Here is a 26,461-nt window from a genome sequence, read left to right on the forward strand (position 1 = left end):
GAAATTAAACTACAACATCTGAATTTATGCGGAACAGTGTGTTGCCATGCTCAAAGGAGAAACAATCTGTATTTCTACACCACCCCACTCCCCCAATTGAGTCTAATTAAGCGCTAAATTGTTCGAGCAGTAATCAAAAATAAAAAAAATATCCAACAAGTAAGAATGGACTTGTACACACGTCAGATATCGACTAAGAGATATCCTGATCACAGCTGTTTAATTTATTAAATCGATTAAAACACAGGTTTTATTGTTATTATTAGCAAATTTCCCTTGAAAGCGCGTTGCACACTCAAATGTAATTAAGCAAGAATCTCATTTCCTATAAACATGTTTGTATTCCCAGGCCAGAACTGAAATCACTAGCTTACAACAAATATGTGTGTAGACACGCATTATTAAGGTGCAAAATAGACACATTTATAGTTATATAAATATGTTTGTTTGTTATCCGTTCTTGAAGAAATATGATATTTTTATTGGTATATTAATTATGGCTTTTGTTGCAATCGGAAATGGATCTGAACGAGGTGAGTTGTCGATAGAATTAAATAAATTTATATTTATAGTTTCTAGCTCTTCTTACTAAGATGGTCTTGCTCATACAGATAGCCAGATTGCTTTATGGGGCCGGAGTGGCTCCCCTTTTGCCTGGGACATAATTTTACCCAACTTTATTATACCCTTTTCTACACATTTTAGGGTATACACAAATAAAGTAAACAATGAACATAAAATGGAATGTCCTATTAATAAGCAAGCATTGTATGAATTCTGGCACCGAATTTAATGGGATACGCAAACTTGCACTTGTTGCTAAAATGCCAAGTTATACGTTCAACTATATGTGTAAAAAAAAACACCCACGATGGGCACCTAATGAGCACACTGACCGCGAGCCGCATATAAGCAACAATACAAAAGAAACAACATCTCAGCGCATGTCCAGTCGGATGAAATAATCTCTGGCCTCGTCCATTTCCCTGTCTGTGCGTGCCGTATTCGCCAAAATGCGTGCCAGACAAAAACTGGCGCATATTAAATATGGTTTAGCTTAGTTTAGGAACGGTATTTAATGGTGTTTTTTTTTTTTAGCTGAAGGTCACGAAATGCATGCAGCATTCGAAATTCATCGTTTATTTTTATGATTCAGTGCTTTCGAACATATAGCGCTAGTGAGTAATACAACTTTATGGCTATGCAAATAGAAAATACACAAATCAAAGACGATGATTAATGCCGCATACAAATAACCGGTGTGGCATGTTGCCAATAATGCCACATTGTATATAAATGAAATTGAAACTGGCATATTTTAATATATTGCAATTAAATGTATTTTTTTGATAAGAGATGACAGATAATATGTATATCTTTGGAATTGCTTGGGAACACACACAGACTGTTGCAGATGCCGTTGTAGACGCATCTAAACGTCACTTAATTGGTTTTCGTTGTTAATCGCCGATTGGCGCTAATTGAAGGCAACTCGTTCAGCGACTAACTGGCCAGCACAAGACACAAGACACAAGACTGACGACTAAGTCCTCAAAACACGGCTAAATACAGTGGCAGTAAACAAACTCTGTCATTCGCTGCAAGTGGCTGTGCTGTGTTGCGCCTTCAAGGCCTATGCGTTCAATATGGATAGAGAGGGGCTTACACTAAAGAGCGAGAGGTGAGATAGAAACACTTCAACATGGGAAGGGGAAGCCTTGGTGTCTGTTGCCTCTCTCAGTGGGCCGCATTGCACTAATTGATTTTCAATATCTTAACGGCATTCACTTATGTATGTATATGTTGCCTGCGGCTTGAACACTTTTCAAATATTCTGCATCAACCGGTAGAATAAATGATCGCTAAACGGTTTGTCATATTTAACCAATGTGTAGCTAGAATAAATTAACAATATTTACAATTCGGTGCAAGCATTTAACTCTCAAAGATCTTACATTTTTTTTATTCGGTGACCCAAATTTGGAAATATAATGAAAACATCAAATTCAATTGTCACTTAACATTGGGATCAAGTTCAATTGGACAGCATCGTTTTGCGCAAAAAGATTAAAACTGAATAACTAATTAGCAAAGCAATAAGAGGAATTACCATCTATGAGCTAACCCGAACTTTCAGTGAGTCAACCTTATTTAAGTTTAAATTCCGATCTAGATATGTTTCCGATTCTGATACAGCAGGAAACTAGTTTAAATACCAAGCGAGAAAGACAAGCTATTAAAAGCAAGGCGTACCTTGTTTACATTTAATCTATTTGCAAATCTATGAATGATATTCACATTAAATTACAAAGAACCTATGAATAATTCTTATTCATTGCCTTGATGATGCATGAATTTCTGTCAACAAAAAACGATGACAATGCTAAGCAATCTAAATCCTCAGAGTTAGCGTGATTCATACGTTTGTAACACACGCAGGTAAAGTTATTTAGATGCGTAAGCATGAATGAAATCACTATTACCGAATATCTATCAATTAAAATCAATCAACCAATAAATTATTTGGATAACTGTACAGTATGCAACATTTAAATTATTGATAATTCGTTTGATTAGATAATTATTCAATTATTTTGTTAATTAGCAGTGGACAGACAGACTTGTGTATGTATCGACAGGTATTCAAATGGAAATTGACCGCAAACTGGCAATAACACGTATACGTCACGTCGAACGAGCCTCCTTTTCACTCCATGACTAAGCAGACAGCTGAGTGAAATTTAATTTGTCAAGCAGAAAGCGAAAATTTGCTGCACTGTGCACTAAATAATTGCGTTTTGCCGTTCCGCACTTTGGCTGATTTTGGCGGCTTTAAATGTGTGCAAAACGCATTAAAGATGCAAACGAAGTCGCGGCCGCACCCACGGAACCGTGTCAATTACACATGGCCCATTTGACGACAGTAACGGCAGCAACTGCACCACCGAAACACCACCGCAAGCCGCACAGCAATCGTGGCCAAAACGGAATCATAACTGCGCCTAGTCTCTTCTTTCGACTGCCTGCCTGACTATTGGCCATATTTGGCTGTGCCTTCTTCCCAATCGCTTTCCCCCTTTCCCCAATTCCCTTACCAACTGCATTGGCAATGCCATTTGGCTTGATGACTTGCGAATTCCTATGCATATTTAATTTTATGCTTATGCTCATGTTTGCTTTATGGAAATCTGAGATTTTGCCAAAAATTGAAAATGAACATTTTTACGCAAGAGGCGAATTGAGCCGCACAGTGGTACACGTGTAAATTATATATATATAATATAATTATATATATATAAATATATATACATTTTCTATTTTTTACTGAAATTAATGCACATTTCATAAGTATACAATTCTAATTGTCATTTCAAATTTAATAATTAAATGGCAAATTATTGAATTTGGAAATAATTGATAACATATAAAAAAAACATAAAGAGATATTCACACAGATTAATAATTACCTTATTGTGAATAAGGAAATTTTTATAAAAGTTCATTTCCTGTTTTTTTAGAATCATACTTTCAGTTTATCTTACCACAGTGCAAAATATTTATTATTTTCTGGTTTTTTCTTTTGAACATGTGTAACACATATTTTGGGTGCACTTTGGACCTTGGTGCTGTTAAGCAAATGTTTAAAATGTTGAAATTGGAAAAAAGCATTTCGTGCAGCCTGGAACTGGAGCTCTGGGAACCAGTGAAATAAGAGAGTCCAATAAAAAGTATATAAAATGTATAATAAGTTCAATTGTATCAATTTGGGCGGCAGCATTTTTAGTGCGAAAATAAATTAAAAGCGCAGAGACCGCTGAGATACTTGTGAGTTTGCTATACTCTATAATGTGGACGAATACTCGAACAGATGCGGTCAGCGTGTAGATCTCATCAATCATAACCATCAATCAGACGTGCAGAATATGCGAAAAGAAAAAAAACTATGTGGGCATCTTTGAAGTTGGCGGCGTACGCCATAAAATGCAAAAATTGCGAAGACCAATTTTGTGGTCCATTTCAATTGCGAGTCGAGCTAAGATATATGCAATATACTATGTCTATATCTATGGAAACGTCGTAAGAAATAATAAAAATGGAAAAGTTGATCAAATAAGTTTAGCGGATTGTATGCGCAGCATTTTTGTTAGCTCAGTCTGAGAAGATTAATTAAAAATCCTAGGTCTTATAATAAATAGCTCAGCCCATGAAACAATTTTGCACAAACTGCGATGATCTCATTATACTTAGTAATTTTCAATTGTTTCACATGTTTCTTACACATTTCTAAGTTTTTGCACTGATTTCATTGCCCCTTTAGACCAAATAAACCAAACATTTTAAAATCACAGCAGTTTTGATGTTCATTTTGGGAAGTGGGCTAGTGCCAATAGAATGCGCCGGAAACGACAATATATTGTGGGGCTAATAAAGTTTCTAGTGTGGATTACTACTGGGAAAATCTATTCTAATCATCTTCTTTAGAAATGGAATTTAAAAAATTTCGTTATTAATTATTATTATATTGAATTCCTCCGGGCAAATGCAATTCTTATTCTTTCTTTGCCGTATAACAAAGATTCCATGTGTGTGGCATTCACAACTAAATATTTATTTCTAAAGCTTGTCTGCTGACTTTATTTTGTTCACAACAATTGATTTCTTCTTCTTCTTCAAGTTGGCGATATTGATTCACAATTGATATTGATCGACGTCGATATTACCTACATTACAAGTGGCCTGCAACAGGTGTACATATTTTCATTGGCCATGATTTTACCTTTAGATTGTCATTTTTTGATCTAGAGCCATTCAGCTGTTTTGAGTATTATACAGGCAACCCAGTGGCATTCTAGTCCATATATACACTCTGCGTCATCAGCTCACCACGCGTACAATTAGCACGTCCCCATTTTCGATGTCTGGGGGCTGTCTGTTACCTCATTAATTAAAGCATTGTGCGCTTCTATCTGTCTGTGTGTGTGATTTTATATATACTGCTGTGCATTTGTATATTTTAAATCCATTGAAAATGGGTAGAGTGGGTATAATAAAAGTGTGCAATAGTATGTAACAAGCAGAAGTTATAGCCGTTATAGCAATGCTTGTTTGTATGATTAAGCTGATCTCAGAGACAATAAGAGATCGAGATCTAAGTTTGCTATAGCAGTATTTGTACACCATTTTGTCGATAACTTTCTCCGTATCCTGTATTTCGATAGTTCTCAGCCTTAAAAAAATCAGATTATTTGCAATAGCTAAAATACCCGTTTAGATTTCAGTATTCAACGCCATTCACTGAAAAGTTTTGCAGTCGTACTAGACATTTTGACTTGTTTGGTAGTGTGCAATTAGGTACTTTAAAGACACTTTTTGAGTGTTTACAGAGAAAGGTCTTTGACAATGTGAAAATGCACAAAACTCCTGCTCATAACAAAATAGTTAACGACAAGCAAAGTGAGCGTAAAGACACAAGTCACATTTTCTGGCATTAGATGCGGCAGAAAAGGCCATCTCCATTTTTGACAAATAATATATATATGTAAATTCAAATTGGAAATAAAATTCCATGACAAGCAATTTGTAGCTGTTTGACAAACTTAACTTAACTTAACATTTTAAGCACAATTATTGATTAATTAAATATAATTTTTTAAAGACTAATCCCGAGTACCGGCAGCTACATTAAAGACGTCAAATTTTCAAAATTGATTGAACAATGTGATGATCATTATTGTCGCATGTGTGTATCAGTTTCTCGGCAAATTCGCACGTATTTCAAAACATGTCAAGTATCAAGTAAGACACATCATTTGTATCATTAAGCCATTATTTCCGCCTATTCCAGATACCCGTTCGTACATAGTTTCACTTGTCACTTGTCGAAAGCTGTTGCTGGCTATTCTTTGGCGACAGAAGACGCGCGCTATATGGCGTATCAAGTGCCATTCAATGATACTGAGTCTTTCATTTGCAAATGACATCATGAAACGGTTCGTGGTCGTGCATATTTAGCGCCAGATCGCATTCAATGACGCTGTCGCCATTAATCACAATCGTTGTCTAGAGACGAGACGAGGGTCGGGGTAAACCTCAACGTCAATTGCAATTGGCTGTGAATGCTATCGGGAGAATACCACCCACACATGCTTACAATAGATGGAGAAGACTTGAAAAATGATATATATACTATGCACTGGCACGAGTGAGAGAATTTGTATATTATAGCATTGGGTGAGACTGAATGATGTGGATGCGTACAAGTCAATCACAATTAATATTAGGTGGTTAAATTAGGACTCTAGAAGGCAACAGGAACGTTTGTCTGCTATTCAAAGTTATCATCCTTCTTGGCGCCGACATACAACACTGACCAGGACTTGTCCGGCATCTCAGTATCCTTTCTATTTGTAGAGACACTAAGCAAATATGCATTGATTATGTTTGCTTCAATCATCTATTAGGTGTAATGAAATTACCACATTTCCGAGCTGGCCATCCGATGGCGTTGATGTGGTGGTATGCATATCTGCTTGGGAGACGATTTCAGTTCCAGCTTCATAGACATTTCACTGGAGAATGAATTCATGTATGCCGCAGCTCCAGCACCGGTCGCCTCAGAGCCCTTTCCTCCGCACATTTCAGCATTAATCTGCGAGGACATAATTCTGTTACACAAGTATTTGAAACTGTCCAAAGTGTTGTATGAATTTCTTTAAAAATTGCCCAAAAATTGTTTTCGTAAAAATTTTATTGCTTCAAAAAAAAAAATGAAGGATGAAACTTGCTTTACTAAAATTGTTTCTGACTTATTCTGTTGTGAGTTTTTAAATCATTAATGCAAAGCCTGCCTAGAAAACAAAATAATTATTCAAATCAAATACAGCGTTGCTACAAATAACACAAGTGCTTACCAGTTCGCTCTACAAATCATTTCCATTTCCTCCGAGTCTTTTCTATCTTTGCCTACGAATCCCTGAAAGTATGCCGTCTTTCATAGCTTTAGCGTAGCTTAGCCAATGCCGCAACCTAATTTGTGGCACTGCTGTGTATCCGCTATCTCATTATCCGAAACAGAAAATATTGTATAATATGAACATCTTGAGTAATTGCTTAGTTATTAGGTTATTATTGTATAATTGCAAAATATTGTATAATTATGAATTCTCGACACGCAAAGACTGCACTAAAATATATATCAATAAATGTGATCAATAGAATGATTCCTCATTGTAAAAGTTGGACGGAGGAGGATAAAAGCTTATATCCAGCATATATAGCAAGCTTTATTCAAAGACGTTAAAAGCTTATCCATGGCAAATACCTACCCTACTATACATAGCTTAATTACGATATGTACAGAAACGATATAGATTTAAGCTTTGCTCACTTCGCCAACAAGTAGGCCAGGGATTTGGAAGAACTTACCGATTTTATGTACATATGTAACAATAAAAATTAGATTTCAGTATATTTTATATTTGAGGTGCATTGCGGCTGATGTATTTTAAGAATTTTCATTAATGCTTTGTCTGAAACCTTGTCTAGATTGTCAGCAGCAAGCACTCTTATTTACTCTTAAAAAATTGTACTGCTTACCTTCAGACTGTCCCGTGAGAAAGAAATAATATTATTAATACTAATTTAAAAACCGACCCGGTATTATTTTAAATTCCCATTCCATTTCCTTTCGAATCATAAAACAGTTTGTTATTTGAAATTATTACTTAACGTATAATTCTTTATTTATACTCTTTGCTAAATTGAGCAATTATTTTTACTTAATTCTTCAATTTAATTTCAATAAGTTTTTCTTGCTTTAAGTGTTTTTAGAGTTTTCATCATTTTTTTTTTATATTTTTGTTTTTGCTAAAAATAATTTAAATTCATAATTATATACCTAAGTTCAAGTTTATTGTTGTATATCATTATATTAATTATTATTTTTCATTGCAATTCTTGTTGTAACTAACGCAAACTCATATTCGCACTAATACATTTTGTGTGTGTGTGTGTGTGTTATGTGTGTGTTTTTTTGTGGTTGTACGAGTTTGTATGTGTGCCTGTGTAATTGTGTCTAATATTCACCTTTATATGTATGTATTTATATACTTAAGATAACTGTTCTGTTAATGCATAATTTTAACTAGTTATGTACACAACTATATATTGTTATGACAAATGCTAGAACATATTTTTTACCGACTGTTTATTGTATGTGTGTGTTTACTTGTTTTTAATCATTAAATAAATATAACAAATATAAAAAATTAAAAAAATGCAAACCACTTTGAATGGGTTAATATTTTGTATTTGACTAATTTGTCTGTCGATCAATTGTAATTGTATTAATTCTGCTATATAATTCAAACGGTTCTCACATTTTTATTACGCTTTTGTCTAATTGTTGCTGTTAGTTTTCGGTTTACGGTTTTTTGCTTTTTTTTTTTTTGTTTTACTTGCATTCAACTTTGTGTATGATTATCATAAATTGTTTGGTTTTTAAATTATTTCTTTTTATTAACGCGTACTTCAGTGTGTATTATTTTTGAATTTTGTGAACATTAAAATTGTATGCATCAGTAATTTGTTGCTTTTATTGTTTTATGAACTAATTTCGTTAAATTGCATAGTTAATTCATTGCGTGTGTATATTTACTGTATGGGCAATAATTAACTTATTTGGTTTTTGCTTTTTTATTTTATTTATTTACATTTAGAATAATGCAGACAACATTTGACTAGTTCGGCTCAACTGATATGCACCTAAGATACTTTGCCAATCGAAAGTATCTCAGCTGTTTATCAAATCAAACTCACAACCAGTTAACATCGTTTCGTAGTCGTTTTGCGTTTCTATTGTTTCTTTTTCCTTTTAATACTTGGTTTGTTTTTTAAATTTATTTTTTAATTTAAACTTTATGCAATGTTAACATTTTCTCTTTTGATTTTGTTACAAAATCGCTGCCACGTGGCTTTATATTTTTGTTGGTTTCATGAATTTATATTCAACTCATTATTGTTTTTACTTAGTTATTTAAAATAATGTAAAAAATCTGCAAATTGCATGCTCCTCGTTAATTAATGTGCCATTAAAAAATGTCTATGATTTTCTATATGTATTCATTCTTATATTTACAGCAGTTTTTGTTTTTCGTTTGTATTTTTTTCATTTGTTTTTTTTTGCGTTTGTTTTACTTATATTCATCATCTTAGGTTTGTTCAATCTATTTTGTTGTTGTTTTTTATTTTATTTTTTTTCATAAAACCTTTTTGGCAGTGCATTTATATTTATTATTCCGGTTTACTATTTTTAATGATTTCAGCTAATAACTACAAATTATATTAATTATTTTAATGTAATTTATCTGTAAATTAATTTTATGATTAACTAACAGCAATTATTTACAGTTGTTCATCTTTTGCTTACTATTATTTAATTTATTTATTTTTTGTCACGCAAGGTACGTTTGATTTAATTAATTTATTGAAATTATATAAGTATGTGTTTGTGATTCATATATTTCATAAATTGTTTATATTTAAGGAAATTCAAACTAGAAACTTACTATAAAATACAATTGGAAGACAGTTGTTGGGATCCATGCACTAAAAATGAATTTGCAAAACTAAAAGCGAAACTATGAGAGAAATATTTTTTTAAAAACATCCTCAAAATGAAAAGAGAATAAATGGAATTTGTTTTCGGAATTAACTAAATTGTTTTCTATGAGCAAAACGGCTTATTGCTTATACATAAATTGCAAGCAGTCCCTGAAGAAACTTGTTCAACTTCAACCATAAAAATTCGCATATAAAATAGTAAATAAATAAAAAAAAATCACCTTTCTATATGCCATATTTAAGTTTAACTTACCGATTTAGTGAAATGCTCAATAACATTGCATTTTTTATGTGTCAGCTACAGTTATTCTTCTTGTATATGTTTAATTAGCTTTATTTTATTTTATTTTTTTTGTTTTTGTTTTTTTTTTTTTCATTTTAATTTAATTGTTAATATTTTCTTCTTATTTGCTTTTTGTTTTGGTTTTTGCTGTTACCGCAGTTGCTGAAACTCTAAATCTTGTAGCGCTGCTTTGATCTCTCACCTCTTACAAATAAGTATTTAAAGTTATTGTTTAATTTTATAACTATGCTTGGGTAGTTGTGCATTATTATTTGCATTTGCCTTTCGGTTTGTTGTTTTTGTTTTTTGTTTGTTTAATTTGTAAGTTAAATATGCAAATTCAAAACCTGTTCTTAATGTTTAAATTGAATATACAAATGTTCATACTTATTATGTATACGCACTGTAGCTTAGGTATTTTTAAAATAGTCGTTGTTGTGGTTGTTCTTCTTGTTGTTCTTCTTGTTCATTTATAGCCGACTGCCGTATGTGAATGTGATAATATGTGTGCTGTCTATATGTGTTTGAGTGAGTGTACATAGGTGTCTGTCCATCGCACATTACTATTTGGCTTACCACAAATAAATATTAATTTTAATCGTCTTCATCATTTGGCAGTGTAAAAATTTAAGTTAATCATTAATTTCGCGATTTGTGTGAGTGTATGAAAAATGTTTCATTTATTGCTTGTCGAAAAGTGTGTTCTAAAAATGCAATTTGATCGTCCATCCACAGCTAATCCTCGTCCAGGCTCTGTGAGCGTCGCGGCTGCGATTGCGACTTCGAGACGACCACATACTTGCGCCCAAAGTATGGCGAATCTAGAGATGGGGAGTGGGAGGAATTTAAGGCTAATCAGCAAGAGTGTGGCTCACAATCTCAGCTCATTTCTTGCGCAGGAAATCTGTGTATTTGCGTGCACGCTTGCGCACCTTCTTCAGGGCATTGCCCAGCCGGAATTGCTCCTCGGCCAGGTCGTGTGTGCCATAATGATGCGTTGTGCTGGTGTTGGTGTTGGTGCTATGATGATGGCCATGGCTGTGCGGATGAGAATGCGAGTGCGGGTGCGAGTTGTGCGCCTGTGTATACTGGCCGTGATAATGCTGCTGCTGCTGCTGCTGCTGCTGGTGATCTTGATGGTCAAAGTGTGAGTGGTGCAGGTGCATATATGCATCGCCAGCAGGATTCACCGAGGCTGAGGCTGGTGAGCCGGGTGACATGGGCTGTGACAACAAATTGTGCTCCGAGGCGGCATCGAAGGAGTCAAAGTGCAACGATGATGAATGCTCGCTGGTTGTTGATCCGCCACCATCCAATCCATGCATGCCAACAAACTCTTTGGGCAGTTCATCGATGCCCAGCGGTTTCTCAAAGTGCGAATTGCCAGACATGTTGGTATAATCATAGCTGGGATACGTGTAGGGCAGATAACCCGCATGATGTGCCTCCGAGCTGACCAGCTGATTGTCGGCATCTCTTTCCCCAGAGTGATTATTAATGAACTTCACCTCGTTGGCATTGCGCTCCTGGCTGCTGCTGCCGAAAACAATGTTGATATTGTTGCTGCTGCTCGATAGATTTATGTTGCTGGGGGACAATGGCTCGGGTGGTGCCTGCACTCCGCCAGGATTCTGATTTAAGTTCGTTTCCTTGCTGGCGTGATAGCTACGCTCGTACCGCTGGAAACACTCACCCGCATCACTGGAGGCTGTGTTGGTGGTGTTGGTGTTGTTGTTGGTGGTGTTGTTGTTGTTGTTGCCCTGCTGGAAGTTGTTTTTGTATTGAAACTCGAGCGCATTGCTAGGCTGAAACGGATAGTTCTTGGAATTGTTGAGCACATCACCAACAGTTGGATTGCCCTTGGACAGATACTGATGGATATCCTCGCTGGTAATTTGCAGATCCTGATCCAGATACGTGTTGCATTGTATGTAGTTGTTGCAGCAATTATTATACGCCTCACCCTCCTGATCTTGATGGAATAAGATAGTTGTCGACTCCTCAAATTCACAGTGATAGTTGCTGCCACGTCGCTTGCGTGCCGCTGCTGAGGTGCTGGGTTGATCATCATACAGGGTGCTCTTCCAGCTGCTATTCTCCGTGCTGCTGGTCAGTTTCCGGCATGGCTTCATGTCCGGCTCGGGCACATGCCAGGCATCTACTTTATTTTCTGTTGCCGTTGCCGTTGAGTGTGCGACTGTTGTTGCTGTTGCCTCATCGGTGCCACCTACTGCGCCCTCAAGTTCAAAGTCAGTGGGCGACTTGCCATCGGCGAGGAAACTCCAGCGAATCGGCGATGGCGAGCATGCATACTCCGGCAGATCATTACTCAGCGCTCCCTTCGAGCTGTGGCGCTCCAGCGTGGAGCCACGAGAGGGTGTTGCCGTTGCCTGTCGCTGCTCCTGCTGCTCGATGTATTTGCTTTCGTTGGCAATCTGCTTGGCACGATCGAATATGGAGGTCAGCGAGCCGAGCTGACTATTTGGCCGACTGGCATTTAGGCCCCGCAACGATATTGATGTGTAGCTGGGTTGGCGTGCCTGGAGGCGTTGCTGCTTGCGCATCGCAGCCGAAGCGGATTTGATGGAGTTGTTGCGACTTAAAGAGGATCTTGAGCCGTATAAACTGGTGGAGTCCGTTTGATAGCAGTAGTCCGAACTGGTGCAGCAGGAGCTCGGTCGTCGCGACGATGAGCCATAGAGATCCTCAGCAAAGTACTGAGCCAGCTCTGTGCGTGATGAACTGCAGCAGGTCTTACGCACCATTATCTCCTGGACCTCGCGGTCGGCACACGCTGCTTCCTGGCAGGCATTGATCGACTGGCAGGAGACATCGGTGACGGAGCGATGGCGTCGACTGTTGCACACATGACGCGAACTGTGGTGGCCACCGCTGGCAGAGTGGGGCGTGTGGGCGCCCGGCAGACTGCCGCTGCCACCAACAGCAGCGACGCTGTGCTGCCGACGTCGACGACGATAATGATGATGATGTGAGTGCGATTGCGGCTGACCAGATCCCAAACTTGGACCCGTACCCTGACTGTGACCCTGATTCTGACTGTGACTCGGACCTTGACCCAGATGTGAGTGATGGCTGTGTGGTGATGTGTGGCGACTATGATGCGGACTGTGACTGTGGCTGTGCTTGCGCTGCGACGATGGCGGCTGTGTCTGATGGCAGTGTGAGATTATGGCAACCGCCTCCTGTTGCTGGAGCGGCTCATGCTTGTGTTGACCATGCGATGACTGCGTCTGTGGCGCTTGATCACATACAATGTCCTTCTCATAGCTACAATGCACATATTCGTGTGTGGTGGTATAACAGGGTTGATGCTGATGCTGATTGTGTGGCTGTGTGGCGGCTAAGGTGGAGGAGGACTGCTGCTGCTGCTGTTGCTGTTGTTGCTCCTCAGTGCGGCTCGTTGAATGTACACTGGCAGTTTCAGGAGGTGAGGCGTTCCTCAGTCAAGGCCCGCTGTTCGGGCAGACAGGTGCTTGCTGACGAAGGTGATGGGGCGCAGAGGCAGCGCTCCGGCCCTGGTGTGTACTTCGGCCGCCGTCTAAAAATCGCTCGGATGCAGCTACAAAAAGCGCAAAAGCCGCAGAAAAAAACAACAAAAAAAATCGAAAAAAAAATATTCCAATTAATAGAGCCACCAAATTAGCTACTTTTGCACTTTTATTTCGGTTCTTTTTTTAAAATTTAGTTAGTTAGTTTGCTGGCTGGATTTAGTTGTAGTAGTATGTGGTTTTAGTGGTTAACGCTAAACAGTGCATGCAAAAAGTACATGCCAATAATCGACATGCGCATTAATTTTATAATATTGTAAAACAAGTTTCGAGCAAACGTCATGCAGCTTAAAATAACTGAGGCAACTGAATGACATAAGAAATGAAATGACGTTCGATGCGTTCTCAACAATTGCAAATATTCAGATGTGTTTATTAAGTTGATAAAACACATGTGAAGATTTGAGAAATTGCTGAGCAAGTGAGAATCTTTGATCTTCTCTGTAAAAATTAAGATGATTGCATGTTTGACAGTTCAGTGTAATCTTAGTCGCATTATTGGCACTCTTTGTGTAATGTGTTTTGTATCTCAAAGGAGCGCGGGTGTTTTTGGAGTTTTTGTTGAAATCATGTTTACTTAGCCAATTGATTTTGTTTGTTACTTTTAGTTGGTCCCAAGTTCGCTTTCACTTGCGTTCTATAAATACAAAAAAAATGAATAAAAATGATATGTAAATATTTAAAGCAATTGATAAGCCAAAGTTGTCAACATTAGATGAAACTGCAGTCTGCAGTTCGTTGCGACTTAGCCTATAGGTAGATTGTGAGCAGATATATATTATGGCTTAGTTTATTGACGAGCTTGGTGCAATTGTGTTTACGGTCTTCCAAGCGGCACGCGCGGCATTTTTATGTAAATGCTTTGTGGCTTTTTTGCCCCACCCACATTTTGAGTGGTTTGTGGGGCAGTGAATGTGGTTAAGTGGCACTTAGGAGTAGTGATTATAACCTACATGACATTCTTCCGTGCGCCGAGTGCCTGCGAAAGCTATCGTCTCGCCCATAGTCAGACTCATTGTAGTAACATTTGCGATTAGGAACTGGCGTTTGTATATTTGTACCGTAGTTTGTATAGCAAGACGAGGAGCCGGCGACACCGACTCCGCCACTCGCGTAACTCGTTGATGTTGGACCCAAGAGATTGGTGCTATCGCTTAACGGATATGGACCCATGCCTTCAACCGTCAACGAGAACGAAGTCGTACCAAAGACTTTAGTATATATTTTGTAAAAATATGGTTTTCGTATGGTATTTTTTTTCATGCATTTTTTCAGATTTTTGCCAATATATTTTGAATTCATTTCTCAATTGGTCACATACAGCAGTAATATTATTTTTGGTGTAGTTTTGTTGTATTAGATGTTGTTGTTGTGTACAGATCCAGTTGATGTTTTGATCGGTTTCCAATATTGTTATTCGCCAATGTAAATAATTTATTGATGTTTTTGTTTTATATTGGTTTTGTTCAATGCGACACCATTCATAGTTGCCAAGGGAATTATGAATGTATGCGATGGAAAGTAAAGAATACGATAATTAAATTTATATTGATTTTTAAAGTTCTTATACATGTAATTGCTAACATTAAATGGCTATGAATAAATATATTAAAACAAGCAGCTTAAAAGAATGTCAACAACAACAAAGGTCTATTTCTATAAATAATCAAAGTGAATGCAACTGTTTATATGATTTTAAATATTGAGAAATTTTATCTCAATTGATTTGAGTTATATCGAATATAAATTGAACTTTAAAATGTACAATTACATTTCACTCTCAGTTTAATTAAAGCAAAATTCTACAATTTATTCGTATATATAAAATAATAAGCTATTACTGCTTTAGATAATTTGGTATGCTAATAAATATTGTAAAATGTATGTATGTAATTCTATACATGCAATGCAAATACACAGAAGTCAGACATATGTATACTAAAAAATGACTTGACATGGTTGGATGTTTGTAAAAAGATTATATTGCAAATTAAAAGTAAATATACATGGCAATGTTTGCTAATTACTCATAAAAATATATGATTATGCGTAATTTTGTGTATTATTTTTGTTAATTCCATCATGTATCTGTGTGTGTGTATGTGTGTGTTTGTTTGGTAGTGTAATTGTATAAACATATTCCACACTAAAAAAAAAAGAATTCGACATGTCGAACATGTGTACAAAATAACTGCAATATAAGTGTATATATATATATATATATATAATACTTTGTATGTGTATGTGTGTGTGTGTATATTATATACATGAATGTAGGTATCTGTGGGAGTGTGTGTACTTTTTGGCAGTTTTACAAGTATATTTTAGTTTATTGTTAGTTTCTGGGCCAAGCTAAACGTCTGCTTTGTTTACCTAGAGGTCATTTTGTATGCAGTATTATGTTGGATATGTGTAATTGTGTTTTGTTTTTGTTTTTTTTGTATTACAACATGAATAAGTAAATATTGTATTTGTTATTTGTATTGTATTGTTTTGTTAAGTGTTTGTTTTATTTTCGATTGAACGAGAAATTTGCACAACAAATAATAATTTAAAATTAAGAACGTAAGTTGGGATTTTGTTTGTAGTAATTGCAATTTTTGACGATTTTGATTTTTTGTTTTTTATTTATTCTTACGTGAGTCATGTTGGGTCTTCTCCTCAGATACCATCAATGCGGCATGCTCGATGCCAGAATTCATACTTTGTGGCTCCAAGCTATTTGTGCAGTTTAGCATACTCCTGAAATTCGCACACTCTACGATTATGTTTTAAGTGTAAACGTATTTTAAATTTAATTTTTGCAAACTAATGACAGCAATTTGGAGACTTTGGACATAAACACAAATACGCGCACGCACACAAAGGGGGAGGCAAGGAGGGCAATCAAAAATCGGGAACGGTGTGTGTTTGTCTGTCTGTCTGTCGGTGTGTATATGTGTGTGTGTGTGTGGAAGTGGTTGTGTATGTGAATACCTTAGCTGAAAAATCTTAGATCCTAAGTTTAACTGGCTTGGAAGTTATTAAGCGCGGCTGTCATATGATACAAATAAAAAACAGAAACAAACACAAATAATATCAAACAATATTTATTACAAGTAAAAAGAGTATGGAATGCAAATTAAAGTAAAAATATATATGTAAAATAAATTAAAAGTAAATAATAATAATCGCAAGTGCAGTCGAAATCAAATTTTTCCAATCAATTTCACTTCGAAGCATAAGCGAAGTTGAGAAAAATACGATTTTCGACTGTTGAGAATGCGACTGTTTCCTTGTGCACACATTGGAATGTCAATTAAGTTTGCTACGACATTGCAACAGGGTAGGCAGCTGTCCCACATTACTGTACTTTGGATCGTGTTGCGTTAGAGTCACGTTGCGATATCTCAATGTCCGCCTCAAAGCCACTGTTGACACAGTCGTTGACACTGGCCCCACTAAATGGACAAGCAACATAATCAAAATGTGTTGTATATTTATATTTATACATATATAAATATATATATAATATAAAATATATATATATATATATATTTGTATGTATGTTATGCTGGTGTTTATATCTATGTGTGTGTGGTGTGCGTGTGTATGCGTGTTGTTTGCTGTTGTCGTTGTGCAATGTGAGTTTTTGACTTAACACTGAAAATTTTTGGTGCTTTAAACTAACCAATTTATTTAGAATGAACAATGAGCAGAGAGGACAAAGACTCAGGGCGGGATTTTGAGATGTAAGGGCGCTGCATGAATTAGAAATTGAAATTGGATTTTTTTTTGTGTTTTTTTTTGTTGGGAAGGGTGACATGAGAAATATATATAGAAAGAGAGTTACAAAACGTTTGATAATGAAACATGGCATTTAAATAGAAGAGTACAGAGTATTTAAATTCATATTAAATATTTGAGTAATTTATATTTAAATTGCTAAGTATGAACTTGTATTAATTAAGTAGTTGTCAACTGTTTCCAGCTGTTTATTGATTGTTTGTAGTAGTATTTGTAATTGTAATTGTAACAAAGTAACGAGTAGTACAGGCAAAGTTAAGCAGACATGCCGAAAAAGTATGAAACTTTGAGCGCAAGTTTTCATAGAATTTAATTTAGTTTGTTTTATGTTTTTTTTTTTGTTTTTTGTTTTATTGATTAAAATTTACAATAAAGTTGCTTTAGAGTGAACTAATAAAGTACAGCAAACGAGCTACGTTTTAATAGAGCGAAACGCTTCAGATTGAAGTTTTTGTTTATAGTTGTTTAACTTGAGTTTATCGAGCTGTTTACTGGTTTGTTTTTTGTTTTTTGTTTTTGTTTTTGTTTTTCAGTTTCTCTTAGTTCATGCAACTTACCCGTACAGTCTACTATCTCGAAATGTCCTTTAGTTTTTTTTGGGCATACATAGAATGGACATTGGTATTATTTTCAAAACAGTCGATAAAACACAATGTGCAACAAAATAAACAAGAGATAAATTTCAAAAATTAACAAATTAGGCGATAGAGTTTTGCATTGCATAGCTATCTGGCTATACAATACAAACAGAATATCAAATACGACACTTATTATATGCAAACCGCATAATAAACTTCCAAGTAGATAATTGATGATATTAAGAAGAAAGAGACAACTATTGACATTTGGTTTCGTTTGGGGATTCGTTTTAGAATTTGTTGAATTTTTTATTTTTATTGTTACGGTCTACAAGTTATGAGTTTTCTGGAAATGTAGTTGAGCTGCTCTGAGGGGTTTTGGGTTATTACTTATTTTGTTATTGTTATGAATTCAGAGCTAGTTATCAAATTGCAATGAGCTGTGTGCATAGCCTAATGCTTTAAAATGGATCTAACCAACATACCTGCCGTTGTTGTGACGGAAGAGTGCCAAGATTTCCTCAAAGGTTTTGTTTTTGGTCTCAGGAACCTTCTTGTAGGTGAATATCCAAAATATGGCTAAGAACACGCTAAATGGCAAGAAAGTGTAGTTCTCCAGAGCGGTCTGAAATCGAGAAACGTGTTAGTAAATATCAATTCAGATTTGAATAATTAGAGGGTAAGTGACACACCTTCATGCTGGGGAAACCAATGCCGACCACAAAATTGGCCATCCAATTGACCAGCACCGCAATGGCCATAGCACTGGGCCTGGGACCCTGCGAGAACAGTTCCGCTGTGATCATCCAGGGTATGGAGCCGGGTCCCACGGCGAAGAATACAACAAAGCCGAGCGTGGCCACCACAGATAGATATGACATCCAATCGATCATTTCCTGCACATAACCAAAAAACTCCTATACAAAATGCATAGTAATCGCATTCTCGATGATTTGTAGGCTTTTCATTTTTCATTTTTCTTCTTGTTATTTTTTTCGTTTTTCATTCTCATTTAACGTTTAAACCAAAACAAATCAAGGAGGTTGTCATCATATTTATAAGAAAGTAAAGTAAAAATTTGTAAAGATAAGCCCCCTATAGAACTAATCACTTTTATGCATGAGTTGACCTTTTTCATTGGGATATACTTAGTAGATGGAAGTCAATTAGGTAATTAATTTCTTGGTTCTCAAAGAGTTGAACGGTTACCATTTGTTCTCATCGCTGCACTTTTCACAAAACAAACTGTCACTTGAGTTTTTATTCTTTTGCTGTAACCTTTTGGGAGAGTTCTTAAAGTACAAATAGTAGAAAATACTAGTATATCTTAAATAAATAATACTATATTATATTATATCAAGTCTATTTAATAAATGAAGCGGCGTGTTACACAATTGACAGTGTGTGAGTTTTGTGTGTTGAAAGTGGCCTTCTAAAGCGTTTTATCAGCGCGTGTTCTGCTCTAGTTTTCAATTTAGCGACAGCTTTGTACAATTTCCAACACTGGCTTGTGTTTGCTGTGTGTGAACTGTTTGCATTTGGTGCCCGGAAAACTTTTTGCAAATTCGTGTAATTTGTATTTGCATTTGAAACCGTGTCTTTGTTTTTTTGTTTTTTTTTTTTTTGGATTATCCCAATTAAGTTAATAAATGAAATTAAAATATAAGTTGTAAAATATATATAGTTTTTGCACATTCGTTAAATGGATTGTGTTTAAATGGGGCAAAAGCCTGCCAAGTCGAGAATAGCTTTTAAATGAGGGGCGAGACAATTGCCTAAATGAGCTGCCAACCACTTAAACACGATCAGTTGAAGCGAAGTCTTTTCATTAAGAAATGACAGCCTTAAATGACGGTTAGACATGCTAAATTTTTACTGAGTCCAGCCTATAACTGAATGTGCAGCTCATTTAGGCAACAACTTAACCTAGGCACAACACAAATATCAAGCTAACAAATACTCGTATACAGCAAGCAGTTCGTATTTGGGTGCGAAAACGATCAGCAAGGATTATCATATACAAATAAATAAGTATTTATGTACATAATCGTAAATAATAATATATAGTAAATAATCGAACACTACATTTTGTAATAAATTATATACTTTAACAATCATTTAAGCTCTTTAAAAGCGGCAATTAAGTGCATTGCATGCATAAATAAATATTATTTTAACGGATGTGTTCCATTTAAAACGTATTTTAAAATTTGGTGTAAAAAATTAATAAATGGCTTAACATAATATATTACACGTCCTAATTTAAACATATATGTTTATATCTACAAATGGCATACTGTACTAAATGCAATACGATAGAAAGGAATGATAAATTGATTGCTGGGCAACATATTATAAATTCAAATGTACATTTCTCACATCAATAATTTATAGAAATACGCACGGGACAACTGTCATGCCATGTTTTTGTTTATCATTTTTTTATGTTTACCCGCCCTTTTATTTATTTTTTTTTGTTTGGTTTCGCATTTACTTAGAGCGCTACACAACTTCATGCATAAAATATGTATGTCAATATTCAAATATTTATAAAACACACGCATATATGTATGTATGTATTTCATGATTTAGATGCATGTGGCATTAGTTTTAAAATATTTGGATAGCATCTAAAAATCATTATCAAAATCAAATGCATTCTGCCTATAATTGATATATGCAAAAACTCAAAAAAGTTCAGGCAAATACTTGACGCACTTTAAGATATATTGAAATATCTAGAGAGTATATTGTATATAGAATATTGGTAACCCCTGTACTTGCCTTGATCAAAAATGAAATCGTTATGAATATGGAGAAAATGAACATGCCGCCCAGTCCATACAAATGCAACGTACGGCGACCTGTGCGATCCATTAGCGGTATGGACACCAAAGTCATTACAACCTACATGATAAAAACAAAGAGTATTTGTAGAAATGAAAGAGATTTGAGGACTGATTGGTTGTTGGTTACCATAATGGCGCCAATGCCTATCGTGGCAAATTTGGCGCTCTCCTCAGTCAGTCCGGAGCTCATGAAGAGCGATGTGGAATAGTAGAAGACGGCATTGATGCCGCTAAACTGTTGGCTCAGCTGCATCACAATGCCAATGATTAGTGGCGGACGCAATGTGGGCGAACAGATGAGCTCCATGGTCGATATATGGCTCTCGGCCTGCTGTGCGCGCTCCTCGGCGCGCATCTCCTCAATGTCCTCATCCACAGAACCGGAGGCGCGCAGTCGACGCAGTGCTGCAAATAGAATCAAATCAATTTAATTGTATTGATTTATATTTTTAAATGAGTATTTGAGCATTTGCTACCTTTACGCGCCTCCTCCTCCCATTGTTTGGTAATGAGCAAATATCTGGGCGATTCGGGACAAACTGGCAGTAATATTAATTGCAATATTGCTGGACATATGGCCAGACCCAGGAGTATGGGCCAGCCGTCATTAGTGCCTAAGATTTGTTCAATTCCCAGCACCTGGGATAATAATAAACCTACAGTCACAGCCAATTGATTAACAGTACCTAAACCACCGCGCAGATTCAGTGGTGCTATCTCAGAGATGTACATTGGCACCAACGATGTATTGAGACCTGCAAGACGAAGATGACGATGTAATCGCAATGCACATACTATTGGCAACTGTGGGGCAACTTACCGCAATTTACACCAATTATAAATCGGCCAAGGAATAACATTTCATAGGAATGACTAACTTTGGTAAAACCCATCAAACAGGCGCCCGATATACCAAGCACATTGTTCAACAATAGACCTCCTTTTCTGTATGTTGAAAAGAGAAAGATAAAGATTTTGAATTAGAGTTCCTTGTGCTGGTTACCGATTACCAACCTGCCAAAGCGATTGGCCATCCAGCCACCACTGAAACCACCGAGCATGCCGCCAATGGCGAATATTGAGACAGCCACCGAGTAGAGCTGTTGTATGAACTCCTCGCTGATGTCCTCACCATAGCGATCCTTGTACACATCCTTCATGAAATTCTCAATATTCTTTTCGGGCGCATTGATGACTCCAGTATTGTAGCCAAATTGGAGCATGCCCAGCACCGCCGAGAATATGGAATAGGTGAGGAAGAACGTAAGACCCTACAAAATGGATACAATAAATAAAAAAGACCGATTAAATTAGTATAGCACGTTATCAGCAATTGAAGGGCGGGATTTGGGATGATTGGTTGGGTTTGTGCGGGTTCTTCAAACGCTTTGCAAACGAGTGTGCACCAGAAATTAAATACTAGAGTATGCTTTTGAGAGATGAGGCCAATTTGCTACTTGTTTAACTTGAAGCTGATTTAAATAAAAACAAAGTTGTCTGTCGGTAAATAAAAAGTTGGCAAAAGTTGCGCTGTAAAATTATAATAATAAAACTAGGCAAAATAATACAAATAAAGTATCTACAGAGTTTTTGAATATTCATATCAAATTTTTATTGAGAAACAATATACAAAAAATATAATATGATCGAAACTTAAGCAATTAAAATGTGTAAATTTCAAAGCCGTCTGTGTATGTAGGGTATTTGAAAGTTGCGCCCACGTTGCTCATATATCGCATATATATATAAATATACACATATGGTGTATATTGAAATACAATTTTAAATAAATTGCATCGTGAGCACAACTTTTCAGTGTCGTATTGTTCGGTTGTGTGTTTGTATTCTGTGTTGGGTGTTTGGTATTGGTATTTGTGGTATTGGTTTGGTTTGTACATGAATAGAAATGAAATTCAAGTATTTAATTACACAACATGGCAAATAATTTAAGCTACAAACTTGTTCTAAAAGTCTTAGCTTCCGTCTGTGCGTATGCTCCTCCAGTCTGTCCACATATTCGCGGAGCTCCTCAATTTCCTCCTTCACCTGCTGCACGGTGTCCAGTTCGTGTTTGATTGCCACCATGTCACGCTTGACCTGCACGCACACACACACACGCACACGAAACAGATAAGAGGAAAACCCAAATTTCAAGCCTCAATGCGGAGTTAATTTTGTGTAGTGTACTTACCTCCGATACCTCACTCTGGCAGCTCTCCACGGACTTGGTCAGCTCCTGCAGCTGTGTGCGGATTTCGCACAAGGCGACTGTCGTCTCCAGGTGTCGATCGCCTCGCTGCAGTTCATCGAGTTTCGCTGATAGATTCATGCTCATCACGCTAACTTGCTTTTGCAAACTGCGGTAACGATGCAGTCGCAATTACGATTGCCCCACAAAAGTGGGCGTTTCCGCAGTGGTAGTGGTTATGGGCGTGGCAGTGGCCGAGTGCGGGTCATATGCGTGCAGTGCATACAATTCAATTGACGATGTTGCGTGACGTCACGTGCCCCAAACGCCAAGTCACGCAAAGTGCCCCCAAGACATTACGAGTTGTTGTTGTTGTTGTTGTAGAAGTTGTATTTGTTACAGTTAAAGAAAATATCAAGCGAAAAATGCACTTTAGTTGTACGATAGCTGGAAAATGCCTTTCTGGCTTTTATTACGATACAGACTACGTAGTTATTTAGCGTATCAACGTAATTTATTTTGTGGTGCAAGTCGAGCAAACGAATCCACAAAACAAAATTATTTATGACCGCTTGCATTAAAATTTACCGAGCTATGCAATTATTGAGGAATGAAGCAACATAAATTTTATGGCTTTTGGGCTGCAGTAACTAAAATTCAAAAATACAAAAGCACAGAACGCAGAACACAGAACGCAGAACGTAGGAAAACGAAAACTAAAGACTTAACTCAGGGCAGGCAGACAGGCAAACACAAAGTAAGACAGAGCAGAGCACCAACTAAACGGAAGGATTTGTGTGTTGTTGCGGTTCCAGAGAGACAGAGAGAGAGAGAGGGAGAAAGAGAGAGAGACAGAGAAGCAGCAACAACAACACAAACACTGCAAATGTCATGCCACTAAGTACATAAAAAAAAAGTAAGTTAAAGTAAATTGTTGGCATTTTTCGTTAAGGTTAAGACAAGAATAATGCAGCAGCAGCCCCAAAAACTGAAAAGGAAAAAAATAATAATTCGTTAAATACCGCAACTGTAATACTCTTGCAGATGCTGTGCACAAACCAATTTGAAATCAAATGCCCTCAAAAATGTTTCCTATAAAAGCTTTTCAATTCAATTGAAAGAGAAGAAGCTGCCTAATTGCCATTTGCATATGTTTTAAATTGATAGTCAATATTCTGTTATTGATTGTTTTAAATATGGCTATGATATAGCTACTAATTGTAGAAAAGCACTTGGAGCTTTTCAAAATTTATGCACTTTCGAATATGGAAAAGAAATCTATTAATTCAGATCGAACTATGGTGTCCTTCCTCGAGTTAGTGTATTCCAAGGGTAGTAATCACTTCTGTTGCTCGGCTTAGATTCGACTGCATAAAATTTACATTTTCATCAACAACATGCAGCGGCGTCCAAACAAATAAACGCCCACGTTCTACGTGTGTGCATGTGTGTGTGTGGGAGTGTGTGTGTGTGTTTGTGTGTGTGTGTTTACATTTGCCTTGGCAGGACATTGGGGGCAGTGAGAGTTGGGTGTAAAGCTTGCTTGCCAAAAGCACTATATGTACATAGAACATATAGTATCTATGACTGAAAGTGAGAAGTGCTTTTTGTTGGTTGAGCAAACAAAACGCGCGAGTGGCGCCCAAAATCAAACAGCAACAACAAACAAAACAAGACAAAAGTTATAGGCGACAACTGACGCACACAATGCCCCATATTTATGCGACATGTAGAACGCACGCAGGACCCTGCCCCTGTTGCCTCCCACCGCCCCCCTGCGTACCCGCCTCTTGCAATGTCATGCACTTGAGTTGGCTGCGCATTATGTTAATACGCCTATGTAGCAGGCAGCCAGCGAGAGTTATTCGCAACATGTTGTTATTGTTATTGTTGTTGTTGTTGCTCTTGTTATTATTGTTATTGTTTTGCATTTCACGGACATTGTTGTGCTGAGCATAAAAGGATTATTTTATGCATACATCAGCAACGAGCTGCAGCAGAGCAGCAACCAGCAACCAGCAACCAGCAAGCATCAACAAGCAGCAACGAGCAGCAGAATCTAGGACCAGAACGAGCCGCATCCTGTGTAAGTTATTGTTCTCCATGAAAACAATTGTTGTTTGTGCATATGTATTGGCATGCATATCACTATCCTATATCTCACAACGGCTATAACTGAATCTCGGAATTTGCTGCCGTATTCGCATAACCCATGTACAATCGTGTATTCTGTTCTGCTGTGTGTTCTGTGTGTGTGTGTGTGTACTTCTGTCAGTTGCAGAAATTTTTGGTTATGTGTAACGGATTTGTATACGTGAGCATTTAATACAATTTTTGCCAATTTCAGTCAGCACAATACGCAGCTACTTGCTTTCTCAGCTGCGACTGCTGCTCTTGCAACAGCTCTTGCGACTGCTACCTTTTGTATACATTAAATGATGTCGCGTATATGCGCCTGACGCTTTTCACTGTGTTGTCCTTTGTCAGGACTGGGCCTGCATGTATAAAATATTATTATATATTTGAGTATTTTGTGCATTTTAACAAGGTTTTCCGGCGGGAGGCGATGGCGGTTAAAATGCCACTTAATATCAGCAACATGGCAACTGTAATTCAAGGGGGATTAAGGAGACAAAAACTCGCTGGAAAAACGCAGTGCCACATAAGTAACTGTACATTTCAGCAGCAAGAGTATTACTTTTGATGGCATATTTAATTCAAAGTCTTATTGGAAATCAGGCTGGCCACTTACAACACAATATTTTCAAGATTAAAAAAAAATCAACAAAAATTGTAGTAATTAAATATGTTTCTCAATAAGTATAATATATATTTGTACAGATTAGATTAAAGTTGTTAAAACCAATTGGCATATGGGACATTCACCAAATGTACGCAATTTGATATTATTATTATATTTATACATATTATTTGTTTTTGCGGCAGTTTTCGGTTAATGGCCTTATAAATTTGAATTTTTATTTTACTTGAGTTCACGTTGAATTTGTTACTTTTCAGTTTTATTTATATTTTTGTCTTTTTTGATTACTTTTTGTCTATTTGGTTTTTGGATGGTTTGCATGAATAAACATTTATTTGTACTAGTTTGAAAATTTGATTTGTTTATTTTATGCTAATTATTTTTTTGTTTTGTTTCGTATGCCAAGCAAATCGTAAAAATGAGACAATACATGAGATACAAAATATGATGCATCAATTTATAAATGGCATTTGCAATGAAGTGACAAATAAACCAACTAATAGCAACAGACTCTCAGTTATAAGTACGAGTTTTTCGTTTTCATGTGGTTTTAGTTGTTTGTATTTTTTTCTTGGGTCTTTTGGTGATAGGACCATTCCGCCAATTAGTTAAACAGTTTTTGGTGAAATTAAAAAATATCTAAAATTAGCTAAAAATGGTACACAAAAACCAAATAAAAGGTGATAGGCCTGAAAATATTGTGTGACTTTTGACAGGCTTACTAGATTAACAGATGGATGAAGTTAACTCTCGACTCTACTGGGTGATGGGTTGATTTTGTGACTGGTATGAACTAACTATAGCTTTGATTGCATGCAAAGTGAGG

General features: G+C 36.5%; 2 protein-coding genes across 2 annotated transcripts in view; both read right to left on the reverse strand.

Moving 5' to 3' along the window:
* Positions 1-6,175: 6,175 nt before the first annotated feature.
* LOC6558854 lies at positions 6,176-6,718 on the reverse strand. The gene is made up of 2 exons (XM_001985065.3): positions 6,477-6,718; positions 6,176-6,416 (listed from the first exon to the last, which is right to left on the reverse strand). The coding sequence occupies exons 1-2, from the start codon at positions 6,659-6,661 to the stop codon at positions 6,326-6,328; spliced, it is 276 nt and encodes a 91-aa protein (XP_001985101.1). The 5' UTR covers positions 6,662-6,718; the 3' UTR covers positions 6,176-6,325.
* Positions 6,719-8,915: 2,197 nt separating this feature from the next.
* Positions 8,916-26,461, reverse strand: part of LOC6558866 (glucose transporter type 1) — a 28,086-nt gene continuing 10,540 nt past the window's right edge. The window contains 12 exon segments of the mRNA XM_043215582.1: positions 8,916-13,484; positions 16,112-16,215; positions 17,817-17,843; positions 18,323-18,462; positions 18,530-18,754; positions 20,622-20,744; positions 20,814-21,091; positions 21,163-21,441; positions 21,507-21,631; positions 21,701-21,957; positions 22,646-22,783; positions 22,878-23,043. Coding sequence (XP_043071517.1) covers positions 10,789-13,484; positions 16,112-16,215; positions 17,817-17,843; positions 18,323-18,462; positions 18,530-18,754; positions 20,622-20,744; positions 20,814-21,091; positions 21,163-21,441; positions 21,507-21,631; positions 21,701-21,957; positions 22,646-22,783; positions 22,878-23,043 — 4,558 coding nt within the window. The 3' untranslated portion in view covers positions 8,916-10,788.

This window comes from Drosophila grimshawi, unplaced genomic scaffold (genome assembly GCF_018153295.1).
Source record: "Drosophila grimshawi isolate 15287-2541.00 unplaced genomic scaffold, ASM1815329v1 contig_44, whole genome shotgun sequence".
Taxonomy (NCBI): Eukaryota; Metazoa; Arthropoda; class Insecta; order Diptera; family Drosophilidae; genus Drosophila; species Drosophila grimshawi.